Genomic DNA, 14,147 nt, shown 5'->3' with positions numbered 1-14,147 from the left:
CTATTTCGACCAAAATTCTTTTTTGGGTTAACTTTATTCTCTGTCAGGTTTTCAGGATCTTTGCCTATTTTTTTTAATTTACATTTATATCCCGCCCTTCTCCGAAGACTCAGGGCGGATTACATTGTGCAAATTATGTAAATAAATAAATAAATAAATAAATAAATAAATAAATAAATAAATAAAGAGAAGTAAATAAAGAACTGGTAGAATTAAGCCTCCAAATTGTCATATATATATTGGGACAGAGATCTGGAAAAAAATTAATCTACAGTACATCTGTGGAGGTATACAGAGATCAGTTCAATCTTCGACTTTGTATGGTGTGCAGTTTCAAATAACAGTGTGTGTGTGTGTGTGTGTGTGTGTGTGTGTGTGTGTGTTTAACAGCACATCTGAGGAAATAAATAGGAAAGGAGAAAGTGAGGAAAAACATAAGGATTGTATATAATACAACATTTTAAGTAAATGTTGACCCGCAAGGATAAAAGGGCTACTAAGTTCTTTTAGCTGTACAAATACATTATAAATAGATTCATTCAATTTTAGGTTGTAATGCTTCATGGTATCTTTCTCAAATCTTCAGTTATCATCTTTATTGGCCTTGCTCACAGGCAAGCTCATGTACCCATTATCTCCTTTCCTTTAAAAATGTTTATGCTAGTTAATGAAAAGTTTTATAATCTATATATTCGCCACTATTGCAAAGTTTTCTATATAAAAATAATTTATCCCAAAGGCAAAAATCAATTTATTTAACCTGAATGAAACAATTCTAATATTATTTTGAAAACTATTTACTCCCTACTTAAGTTATTTCTTTGTTGCTTTTAATGTATTTATTCTATATTTTAATCTTTTATAATATTGTTTTATCAGACTGGAAGCTAATCAGAGTGACAAGATGGACAGTGAATACATTTAATAAATAAATGTAATAAATAAAAGTAAAGAGTACAGTCTATTCATCAACACATTTTAATACGGACAAAGGATTTTGTTGATAATTACAGCACATATGTTGCTTAGCATCAATTACCACTGAAGTAGAATATAAACCCAAAAAATATTGCACACTCCACACACACAGATGTTTACAAAATGTTTTCCATCAAACCAACCTGAGACAGAAAGGAGGAAAGAATATAAAAAATTGTGCTGTGATTCCATTGTTTATTAAGAATTCTTTCACATGCTTTTGTGTTGAGAAGAAGAAGGAAGTGGCCTAGTATGTGCTGGGTGGCTTCCCCATTTTCTAAAGGATCTAAATTAGTACTCTTGAATGGGACATTCTCTATGTATTTATTGTAAAATGAAGAACGAGGAGGAGGAAGCTATCACAAAATGACACCAATAGCAGAGATGGCACATTTGTGATTGATTATGATTTTGCTGCTTTCAAAAAAAACCACTCTAAGTAGCTTGGATACAAATGATGCAATTAATTAGTCTTGAGCCACATTATTGATGAGATATGACATGCCACAAACTGTGAGCTCACCTTAACATAAAGCTGCTGAAATTCCTCTAGGTTCAGTCTTCCACTAGGGCAATCTTTTAGAAATCCTTTGTACCACTGCTTGAGTTCATGTTCATTAAATTCCGTGCTCTTCACCAGATCTTCCATCACTTCAGGAGCCAGTTTGCTATTCTGCTTCCCCATTATGCCTAAGAAGAACAAAAGAGATATTATTATAAGTGGTTTGTACTAAGGGACGGTTAGCGTTTAATTACTGGAATTATTTTAAAGCCAACCCCCTCTAACGCTACTTTTGGATATCAATCCTAGGTACCGTAATTTTTTTCTCTCTGCAACTGGTTATGGCAGACAAACAAATGCCTTCCAGGAGTGGAAAACCACTCATCCCATGCTGATATCAAACAGTGCAGCAAAAAAAAAAAAATATCTTAACATTATACCACTGTATAAATTTATCTGAAAGTTGATGTACAAAATCGTTACAGTTGGCAGCTATTTTGTCTTTCACCAGAGTACCCAAAGAATGGCTGGTTCATAGTACAATTTTTTTTTCTTGAACACTGGTAGAATCAATGCACACAGTTACATCTTAACATTAAAAAAAATCATGTCAAAGAAATATCTTGGTTCCCTTGCCTTTCTCAAAACATAGCAACCCTCTATCAAACATTCTTAATAATGAGACAGCTGCTTCTTTTAGCTAGTTTCCTTGCAGATGGTCTGGCCAGATTATAACATCTTACCTCAGTTTTTAAGGTACTGGGTAAACCAAGAATCTCTATCCTTCTATAGAATTCAACAGCTTTTAATATAGCTATTAAACAGCCTTTCTTAAAAAGCTGAATATAAACAAACAGCTATGCATTCATTCCCTTGTATTTGTTGAATCAGTAAAACAAAACCATTTCTCCCTTCTTCAACTTGAATGGAGGAAATTGTGCCAGATGAGCAGGCCTGTTCCATACAATCCTCAATCATAATTATACGGCTTTATTCTTGCATCTTCGTCTCAAACACTACTTCTTTTATTAACAAAACTAGTTTGCTAATTACAGTCCCTACAACTGTTCTGAGCTTCTATCAAGCTGTGAATCCAGAGACTTCTCGTTGCAGATTTAATTAATGAGAATAAGAAAACTGTAATTCATGGATTATCTAGTCTATCAGAAAATGGATCCCAACACTTTCCAAGGGTTCATGTACTATTTTACGTTGTTACAATGAATGGGGTTCATTTCTATGACACTATACAATGAGAATCTATACATTAGAATGTTCTAATGAAATGGTACTTTGGCAATGACTTTAATAAATTAACACATAATAATTCAGTAAATGTGACATTCCTAAATGACAAACATATCAAAATTAAAATAATGGCAACAATTTCAAAATTGTACCACCTGTGATAAGAATTTAGCAATTTTCACATGGGTTTGAGATTGCCACCTGAATTTGTAATGTTTTTACTTTTATGATTAGCGCTTTGGCCTTACCACTGAAAAGTTGCAAAATCCTGTACTGAAGTTTGTACACTCCCTGCTATCGCAGTAATCTTAATAATGACAGTGCCATGATTGTTATAAAATCTCTGGAACAGAAATAAGGAATGCAGTACAGTATGATGTACTGATTAGAATATTTGATTGGATTCATACTCAGATTTGTAGTCCCACTCTGTTGTAAAGTTCATGGGTGATGTTGATCTTATTTCTTAGCCTAATCTACATCACAAAATTATTGAGAGGATAACATGAGGTAGAGCAGGGGTGTAACCTGGTGGCTAGCAGGCCAGATGCATCACATGCAGGTCACGCCCATCCCAACTCTGTGAACGGGAAAAATGTTGCAAAACATCACGTTGACGGCAACATGATGTCACGAGTGTGACACCCGTGAGCAGGGGTGAAATCTAAAAATTTTCCCTATTGGTTCTGTGGGCGTGGCTTAATTGGTGGGCATGGCTTGGTGGTCAGATGACTGAGTGGGCTTGGCCAATAACAATAAATAATAAAAATAATAAACGAAGTATAAAAAACAATAAGAGGTACCAAAAACCAACTTTCACACTTTACACACACACAACACAACACAACTGACACACACACACACACACACAAAATGCCACATACAGCTTTGTGAGATTTTGTGTGTTTGTGTAGCTAGAGTGAAACACTACAGAAACACACCAAATCTCAGAAAGCTGCACAAATATTTTATTTTATTATTTTATATTATTTATATTTTTAAATCAGGGGACTTCAATTCCCAGAGTTCTTCAGCCAGCAAAGCCAGCCAGCATTAGTTGCTCACTGAGGAAATAGATTAGCTAAGCAATTGATTCTATCTGGTGCTGAAAGTGAAACTGCTTTCGGGCTGGGAAAAAAGCCATGCGTTCGATCAGTAATCAGGTAAGTGCCTTAGAATATCTTCTCTTACTTGTAGAAAACATGTTTTTAAGGTTCTGCTGATGAGGAACTCAGGTGAGATCACCAGAGAAGCCTTTAAAAAAATTTCTTTTTAAAGTTTAAAGGCTCTGCCAATCTCAGCTGAGGGGCGGGATCCTCAAAGGCTTTTTTTTTACTTTTAAAGGCATGTTTTTGGCTGAAGAAAAACCTGCTTTTAAAAGTAAAAAAAATAACCTCTGCTGATGGTGCGGCTCAGCAGAGGCTGGGGGGCGGGGCCAGAGATTTTTGCTACTGGTCCTCTGAACCAGCAGCTGCCATCGCTACCGGAACGCGCGAGCCGGTCCGAACCGGGAGCATTTCACCCTTGCCCGTGTGGTAGAGGAAGAAAGGAGTACCATCTGTGCTGCTTGAAAGATATGATAGGAAAATGGTATTCTGGAGAGGCCTCCCTAGATTCACTTAGCCATCTGGCCAAGATCTCATGCTAAGGTCAAAATAAATCAATTGTTATTCTCTTTAACATTAGAACCATTTGGGAGTTCCTGGGCCTGACATTTCCATGAAAAGAAAATAACGCATCATATTATATATGTGAAGTCTTGCCCTGACTACACATTAGAGAAAACAAAGTTTTTATATGTTTTCCCAATGTTCAAAACACCATACATCTGGTAGCATGCTGCCATCTTTACAATATTATTGATTTTGCTTTTGTAGATAGGTGGGGAAGGGTCTCGGGTTGCTTATGGTGAATATGCACAATTTGAAAATGGAATGTTTTGTGTATCCATCCATCCATCCATCCTTCAATCTCTTTCAATCATTCTGAACTAAGGAAGATCTTGGATTACCAGTTACAGAAGGGGGAGAAGGCATTAAGGACTAGGTGATTTTCACACTTTTAATTTTTTTACAAAGGAAGACCAACTGAAAAGCTAAAACCATAACAGACTGTGAGTTCTGCTGAGAATAAAACAGCTCAATACCTCTCCTTTGTATCCTTTTGGAGCAAGAAGCATACTATAAGTGTCCTGTATCATTTATAAGCCTCCTGTATCATTTATAAGTGCTGTAGCATCAATTTTTCTGGATGTGGAGAATGCAGAAATTGAGAATACAGGAAAGGGTAAAATGAGCAGTTCTCAATTCTAAAATAGAGCCCCATGCTTACTAGCTGAATGGAAGTTCTCAAATGTTGATCCTAACTTATGCAAAGCGTACAGGGGAAAATACTGAGAAAAACATCCCAAGCAAGTACTGAATTCCACACAATGTGATAAAAGGCCAATTTCCCTGTTATTTTTCATGAAGAAGCTTCCCCTGCTGTGCCCTGGTAACAACTTGACAGACCTCTGGGCACCGTTCCCCTGTTCTCAGGCATCTTTTAAGATTGCTTTTCTTTATATTCCTGTCAGTGTGAAAAGCAGATAGAAGAGATACAAAGCTGTCAGGTCCCTGTCATGTGTTGGACCCTTTCTTATATAATTTCTGGGTGGAAAAAAGATGAGAAAAATATTAATGTAAAACAGGGACCTGACAGAGCAAAGTGACTGGAAAAACATGGCTGAAGAGAAGACTTGCCAGCTACCTGCCTCCGTTCCTTCCAGAAATATTGCCTTCTGCTCCATTCAAGGCAGGGATAAGCCTTGGAAATGGAGGCTTGGAGATGCACAGCTCTTCCCCCTAAAATTAGAAAGTAACCCGTTCACAAGAAAAAAAGATAGATTTTCTTAATCAGTTGGAAGCAACTGACTGTGGAAGGAAGCAACTAATGTATCTTGATTTGTTCATTTTCTAGTTTTGGTTCTCAGTCCTGATTTGGAAATAATTTAAATACTTGAGAACTAGGTATTAACTACTATTGGAAGAAATGCTCATCTGGGTTCAGTTCCAAGTGGGGAAAAAGACACTGGAAACATGGAAGTTACTTGGAAAGAAAGTTTATTGATGAACAGGATCACATGCCTTGGAGATCTTGGGCGAAAAAAAGGGAAGAGATGCTGAGAGTCCCTGGGTTTTATATCCTCTCTGGCTTTGAACTTCCTGGGGCACAGGAAGAGTATCCTGATTGGTTGCTGTCAGAGGTCATGACTAGCTTTGTAGGTTGTCTGTGTGCTAAATTTGGTTGTATCTTGTTGGGTAATGCAATGAAGGGCAATTAAATGGCTCTGCCTGAAGGAGGTAGATCTTTGTTATGTAGAATGGACTGGCTCAGGCCTTAATGTCCCATTAACAAAGTGGCGGGGGGCTGAGTTTCTGCATCCCTTTTAGGGGAAATGTTCTGCCCTTTTAATATTTCCTAAAATATTTCATTTTTCTAGGAGAGGGGTGGATTTTAACTTCCTACACTACCTAGAGAACTACCATATTACAGAGTATAAGAAAAGATTGCTTGTTACTTTTATTGCAAAGAAAAAGAAAAATGGAGCTTCTTCACCAAAAGAAGAAGCAACTCACTACTATTTTGAAGGAGCCATTGCGATTTTCAATGATGGGGCAACCAGGGTCCTGCAAGCATGGATCCATCTAGCTGGGAGTCAGATTTCCAAACTCACTTCTGAGTAAACAATTTGTTATACCAACTTAGTCTGATTGGAGTAGGAGCGGGGAGATCCATGTTCCCGTTTTGCCTCAGGAAACAAAGTAAGCAGGATGACATTGGACCTGTCATTTTTTTCTCCACCCTGGGAGAGAAAGGGCAACCAGCTTCTGAAAATGCTGCAGAGAAATCTGCATGGACTTCTCATTGAGAGTCAAGTTCGAGTCAAGGGAACTTCAAGAAATCAATACACATACTGTCAGGTATGCCTCCTTTCAATACTCAAGAAAGAAATACCCCGACTCCATTTTCATAGGGAAAGGTACTTTTACTGTTTATGAATGGAATGCAATCAAAGAAAAGCAAGGTCTGAGGCAATAGGCGCGAAAATCGCATGTATGAAACGTCCCCAAACCCCTTCCCCCAAAGGTCCAGTCAGGATTATGCAATCCACATTCCCCCAGGGGATCATGTGTGGTGCAGCTTCAGACGGCCCCATCTTTCTGGTATGCCCAGACGGTTGACCTTGACTGGTTATCAGCACGCCTCCCAGCTGCAGAGAAAACACTGAGGGAAAGTTCCTCCAGTTTACTCCCTGTTATAAGACATCGCCACCTGCTCGCTTCCCCCCTCCTCCATAACCAAGGCAACTCCCTCTTCCCCTTGTTACAATGGCAGCCGTAGCAATCAAACAATATAGAAGCGGAGACTGACACATACAACTGTAGCATTGCCTCAATCTATCTGCACCAGGCCGCAAGTTATTCTTGGGCCAGAGTAAGGAAATATTCTTCTGCTCCTCCCATTAGATGTGAATTTAAAAGGTCATCCATAAAAGGTTATAGCTATCTCCCATAGCAATCCATTCTGACACCCTGGTTTTATAGATACACGAAGGTGCTGGATGAGGACATTTGAAGACTGAAACTGCATTTCATCAGTAAACTCGGGATTATCTAGCTCTATTTCTCCACATCTTCTGTCAGCTGAGCCAAAATAAATGCTGCAGTAGGTTATGGATGCTATAATGGTTTGGACAATAGCCAAGAAACTTGGCAAAATGAATGCCTTGTGGTTTGTAATCTTATATGCCCAGGAACTGAATAGGTCTCTAAATCTGGATGGAATTGTATTCTCACTAAAGAAGCAGGTGACCCAGTTTGGACCATTGCTTGTCACTTGAAGTCCAGATGGCATACGTGGTCTGAACACACTGGCTGTAACGCTGCGTGGAAATGGATGGCCTGTCCACAGTCATTCATATCTAGTGAGCTTTTATGCAGGCTTGAACCTGTCACAATTCAGTCCTACTGCAATAACACCTTAACTATTATACTTAATTTGCTTCCAGATCTTCGAAACTAATTGATAAGAAGGATAAAAGGATTTGCAAAAGTCATTCCTTACGGGTGGCTCAGAATTCTAACGCACGGAAGAAAAAAAGATGAAATAGTCTGCATGCTTCAGGGAACCCGACATCTTGCCAAAGATAAAAAAAAAAAAATACACAAAATTGTAATGCAACCTTTAAAAACACCTCAGAAAGCAGTGAAACTATGCATATGTGAAATCAAAAAGAAGAAAAGAGATTATGGAAGGAGCAACAAAGAGAAAACACAACCATGTTCTAGCAAGACAATTACTGCAGTTAAGCTAAAATCACTGTGACCTTCACTAAAGGCAGATTTCAAAAGCTTGTCTGCTTTGCACATTTCTGCTATAATCCAGCAGAAAGAATAAAGCACAAGGTTTGTTTGTTTCTTTATTATATTTATTTGTTGCCCATCTTGCTGCGAGGCGACTCTGGACAGCTTACAATACGGTTGGTGTTGCTGGTAGAAAAACTTCCATGTGGACTCAGCTCACCTTTTCTTTACACTTATTTATTTATTTTATTTATTTATTTTTGTCACACAGTATATATAAGCATAAGCATGAGATAATTATACAATATATAAGCATATATATGAGTATAAGTATGTAATAACTATATTAATTGGATATAACGAAGGAAAACAATAGGACAGGAACGATAGGCACGTTTTGTGCTCTTATGCACGCCCCTTACAGACCTCTTAGGAATGGGGTGAGGTCAATGGTAGATAGTTTTTGGTTGAAGCTTTTGGGATTTTGGGAAGAGACCACAGAGTCAGGTAGTGTATTCCAAGTATTAACAACTCTGTTACTGAAGTCATATTTTCTGCAATCAAGATTGGAGCGGTTAACATTAAGCTTAAATCTATTGTGTGCTCGTGTATTGTTGCAATTGAAGCTGAAGTAGTCTTTGACAGGAAGGACATTGTAATAGATGATTCTATGAGTTAAACTCAGGTCATGTCGAAGGCGGCATAGTTCTAAATTTTCTAAACCCAGGATTTCAAGTCTGGTGGCATAAGGTATTTTGTTGTATTCGGAGGAGTGGAGTACTCTTCTTGTAAAATATTTCTGGACACGTTCAATTGTATTGATGTCAGAAATGTGGTATGGGTTCCAAACAGTCGAGCTGTATTCAAGAATTGGTCTAGCAAATGTTTTATATGCTCTGGTTAGTAGTGTAGTGTTTTTGGAGAAGAAGCTATGCAAGATTAGGTTTACAACTTTTAAAGCCTTTTTTGCGATGTAGTTACAGTGGGCTTTGGCACTTAGATCATTTGATATGAAAACTCCAAGATCTTTTACAGGGTGGGGGTCATCAGTAAGGTAATGTCCATCAAGCTTGTACTTAGTGTTTAAGTTCTTTTTTCAATATATAAGACTGAGCATTTGCTGGTTGAGATTTGGAGTTGCCAAGTTTTAGACCATTCAGATAAGAAGTCCAGGTCTTTTTGGAGGATAGCTGTATTGTTGGTGGTGTTAAATAGTTTGACATCGTCAGCAAAGAGAACACAATTACTTGTAATATGGTTGCAGAGATCATTAATGTATAATATGAAGAGTGTTGGTCCAAGAACGCTGCCTTGGGGAACGCCACTTTTAACAGGAACAGGGTTTGATAGAGCATTGCCAATTTTGACCACTTGTTGTCTGTTTGATAGAAAAGCTGTTATCCAGTTGTGGAGGGGTCCTGAGACTTTCCCAGCCTGCCTCCAAAGAAAGTAAGAAAACAACTGGGAAAACAGAACAGAAGATGGGTGTGAGTTGGCTGGGCAGAGGAATTAGTTTAAAGCAGGGGTGTCAAACTCAGGGCTTGCGGGCCAGATCCAGCCCGTGGGGTGCTTAAATCTGGCCTGCGGGGCCACCCTGGAAACAGTGAAGGACTGACCTGCAATGCCTCTGCCAGCAAAAATGAAGCTCAGGAGGCACTCCCGAGCTCTGTTTTCACTGGCAGAGCACTGCAGGAGGCCGTTGCAGTCAAAAATGGAGCCCGGGAGGGCCATGCGCTGGAGACAATGGATCTCCCCAGTCCCATCTGGGTCACCACAGATACCCCCGACACAAGTGACATCGAGCTGGTCATGCCCACTCGGCTCCTCAAGATCAAACACAATCCTGATGCGGCCCTCAATAAAATCGAGTTTGACACCCCTGGTTTAAAATCTAATAAAATAATAAAAAATAAAATATCTCCGAGGGAGGGAAAGGCTTAATCACTGACATCTTGAACAGGATAAAGTTCTGTTAGTGGATGCAGATTTTTGACGACACTGAGGCAGGACTCCCTTTTGCAGACATCTGAACAGAAGTAGCAATATGCTAAGCAGCACACTGACACAGAAATGCATCCAACACAAACATGCTAATGAGATTTAATAGCCATGTACCAGCTTGCTGGGTTTGGGCACTGTATTCTCTGCATTGGTAATTATCTTGGTAATAAGCTTGTTTTCTGTGGTGACACTTTCCTGGCTCTAGTTTAACCCCTTTTTTTTAAAAAAAAAATCAGAAACCACATTTAGGCTGCCTCAAAGCTGCTGAAATAACATTAGAAGAGTGAGGTCTCTTCAGCAGAAAGAATATATATTGCATGGTGTACTACAGGTAGCCCTCGGCTTACGACCACAATGGACCCCAAAATATCTGTAGTTAAGTGAGACATTTGTGAAGTGAGTTTTGCCTCAATTTACCACCTTTTTTGCCACAGTTGTTAAGTGAATCACTGCAGTTGATAAGTTAGTAACCCGGTTGTTAAGTGAATCTGATTTCCCCATGGACTTTCTTTGTCAGAAGCTCACAAAAGGGGATCACATGACCTTGGGACAAAGCAAGAGTCGTAAATACGAACTGGTTGCCAAGCGTCTGAATTTTGATCACATGATCACGGGGATGCTGCAATGGTCGTCACTGTGAAAAACAGCCGTAAGTCACTTTTTTCAGTGCCGTTGTAACTTTGAACGGTCACTAGATGAACTGTTGTAAGTTGAGGACTACCTGTACAGGTGACAATACCCTCTATATATGAATGGTAAGAAGGAGTGTAATAAATAGGAAGCTAAACATGTGGAACAAGAAAATGCTGTTGGAAGGCAGGTTGTGTTTTAAAAGCATGTTTGGCTTTGGGGGATGATTGGCTTTTTTTTCAGCTGCTCAGACTCTTAGTAGAGCGGTCACCAACTGGTGGTCCATGAGAAAATTTTGGTGGTCCACAGAAAAATTATTTGCATTTTTTATATTGCACTAAATCGGGGTTCTCACACTATGGCCCCTGGGCCGGATACATGCAATGAACACTTGTGTTGCTGCAGTTTCCCCCTTCGTGGTCTTTTTGTGTGGGTCGGAGGGGGGCAGAAATTCCAACTTGGGGTCTGCTTCAGCCTCCTGGTGTGGGTCTTTGGGCGAAGACTGGAGGGAAGTTGTGCTGGTGGCGAAGAGCCAGAGGACCTTGTTCCAGTGGGACTGCATCATGACCTGGAACTGGCTGACCATCTCAGCCCTCTAAGCCTCCAGGCGCCGGTACCTGGCCTTGCACTCCCGTAGGTCTTCCCTCTGCTTGGAAAGCCCATGCTCGTAGTCCTCAGTGAGGTGCTTCTACTAAGTCTCCTACTCGGCCAGACCCAAGTTGAACTGATCCAGCTGTTTTGCCAACTCTTTCTCATGGTGGCTGCTTAGCTCCAACAACAGCTTCCTGTTGGGGCCCTAAGGAGCCTGGGTGGGGAGGCGAGGAGTGGCTGGGAGGAGAGGGGTGAGTAGAGGCTGGCGAGGCACCCCTCGACATGAGTGACATCAAGTTGGCCACACCCACTCAGTCACATGACCACCTAGCCACACCCACCCATCTGATCATTAGGCAGATCATATTAATGGTCCGTGGGATTTAAAATTATGAATTTAGTGGTCCCTGAGGTCCAAAAGGTTGGGGACCCTTGTCTTAGTATATATTTTAAATTAATTATTGTTTTTTTCAAACTGGGCTGACACCTTTTTGTCAGCTGTCATCAGATTTTTATATGCTTGTACGGTGTTATTTCTTCTCTTATGTGGATGTTGTCATTCCTAGCTGCTTAGATTATTTTTATGAAAAAGCGGTATATTACTAATAACATTTTTAAAAAAAACTAAGTCAACACTTGAATTCTAAAGCCTTTCCTAAAATATGAAATGTTTAAAGCATATTTAAGGGTGAACTCACATCAGTTTTAGCACTTCTATTTTGATTAAAATAAAGTAGCGTTATTTATTCCTTTAGTGTCTTTCGTCTAGCAAAAAAACAAAATAAGAGTCTGGTGAAATGAGTTGCTATTCATAAAAGCTTGTGTCTTTTAATAAAATGTGTTATTTTGAAAAGAGGCTACCAGATTACTTCTGAATGTTGGCTGCCATAAACTAATGGCTCTTCTTTTACAGGGTCTTGTGTTTATCAATATGTGGGATGTTATTTTTGAAGAAAGTGGACTACAATCCACTGCAATAAATAAGAATACTTCATTTAACCAGATTTTAAAAAAGGACAACTTTGGGGAATTTGTAGCCCTGTGATTATTTGCTGAACTACAGCTCTCCGTAGCCCCAGCTGGAATGATTACTGTTAAAGAGTACTGGAAGATTATTCCTGATTAGACAGGTCAAACTTGTCATTTCTGTGGGTTCCATCATCTTTACAACCCATTCTTCCATTATAGGTATTTCAGTATTTTTCTATCTTTCTGCATACAATAATTTCATGCAGTTACCATTTGGAAAAACAATCTTTTGTAAGTCTTCATTGGTTATAAGTCCCTATAAAATATTTTGTAAAAATAAAATAAAATGAAATGAGAGTATTTCCTCACCCATCCCTTTCTTCGTATCCTGAACTGTTTAGTCCTATTTGGCATTCCATAGTTCTACAGTCAGATGATCTTTCACAACTTTCCCCTACCATTTTGTTTAATGAAGCTAACCAATTGCTCCTTTTAGCAAGCCTAAACAGTTCTTGCCATGGACACATGTATTGTTTAATTAATTCAAAAGCACTTTAAAATAAATACTGTTGAGAGACTTCTGGGTGGCGCTGCAGGCATTGGAGACGGTCCTTTTGGACCGTCAGCCCCGTGATCTCGTTAAAATCGTTCATACAGTGCTCATCAGCTGTCTGTTGGCTTGGAAACCTTTCCCTCGGGAGAAGAGGGAAAGGTGAGCTGTCAGGCAGAGGTAGAGCTCCCCGAGAGCCCCAGAAAAAATTCTAAGGGCAAAAAGGGTGAGAGCTCCCTATTTAAGCCTGGCGAAAGCTCCGGATCCGGGACCCTCTGCATTAATGTATTAATTTATTATCTTTTCTCTCTCTTTTTTTCCCCTTTTTCTTTACTATGGAGAAGGGGAGTTGAGGTTGTAGGGGATGGATGGGAATCTATGGATAGTTTGTGTATTCTAGCTTATGATTGTTAGATATTATACCCTGTATATTGCTCTGGGAAGTCTGGGGGCAGGATTGGGTGAAGGGGGAAGGGGGGAGGGGGAAAGGTGAGGGTTGGTGGGAGGAGGAGGGATGTATGGGTAAAAAATTTTGTAAAACTTTTTAATAATAATAATAATAAATACTGTTGCAAATTCAACTGTTCTGTTACTTTATTTTAAAGTGTCTTACTCTTGGTAAGCTTTTTGCTTTCAATTATTTTTAAAATTCTTATAGCTGTTTCTTTACTTTTAACTTTAATTCAGGTTGGAAAATTGCTCACCAGGTAGTTTAAATGCTCTGCTGCTTGGAAGATCTCTACAGCTTTATTATTGTATTCAAAATGTGCAATAGAAAGTGGAGATACGAGGGAACTTAGTGTCCTTAAACAGCTGGAGGCTGGGAGCTTGGTATTTCTTCTGTGGCTCTCACCACTCTACTCATGAGTCATCCACAGGGTCCTTTCAGGGTTGCAGGTCTCCTCATGAGGAATTGTCTTCTGAAGCACAGGTGGATGATATACGGGTCTCTTCTTGTCTAGAGAAAATCTGCTGGCCTGGACTTGCCTCCTTTCAGAGGTCTTTGTCTCAGGATCATCTCAGCTGTTTGCAGATAAGTCAGTCTGCCATTTTCTCCACCCAGAAATTTCTGTTGCAACTGCCATTTTGGCTTTTTTTAAAAAAACCACCTTGTTGTGGATGCCCATGAGCTAGGGAACTTTAGGAATTCCCCATCCTTTGTCTGCCATGTCCCTCATGTTACACCAATCAGTAGTATCGATACCAGTACTTATTCATGGATTGTGGAAATGATAGATAACAGGATGTCCAGGGATGTTTTTTTTCCCCAAGGGAACACCAATGTCTTGATCTCCTGGAAGATGGAAAACCAAGAGATCACTATTTGTGTGGC

At 39.5% G+C, this 14,147-nt stretch overlaps 1 protein-coding gene across 1 annotated transcript in view; it reads right to left on the bottom strand.

Annotated features, from left to right (window-relative positions):
* VSNL1 (visinin like 1) overlaps window positions 1–14,147 on the bottom strand; it is a 115,690-nt gene that overhangs the window by 52,223 nt on the left and 49,320 nt on the right. The window contains exon 2 of the mRNA XM_058179147.1: window positions 1,502–1,668. Within this exon, the coding sequence (XP_058035130.1) occupies window positions 1,502–1,663 (162 nt within the window). The 5' untranslated portion in view covers window positions 1,664–1,668. The remainder of the gene's footprint in view (window positions 1–1,501; window positions 1,669–14,147) is intronic.

This window comes from Ahaetulla prasina, chromosome 1, assembly GCF_028640845.1.
Source record: "Ahaetulla prasina isolate Xishuangbanna chromosome 1, ASM2864084v1, whole genome shotgun sequence".
Classification (NCBI taxonomy): domain Eukaryota; kingdom Metazoa; phylum Chordata; class Lepidosauria; order Squamata; family Colubridae; genus Ahaetulla; species Ahaetulla prasina.
This window is presented reverse-complemented; position numbering and strand designations above follow the sequence as displayed.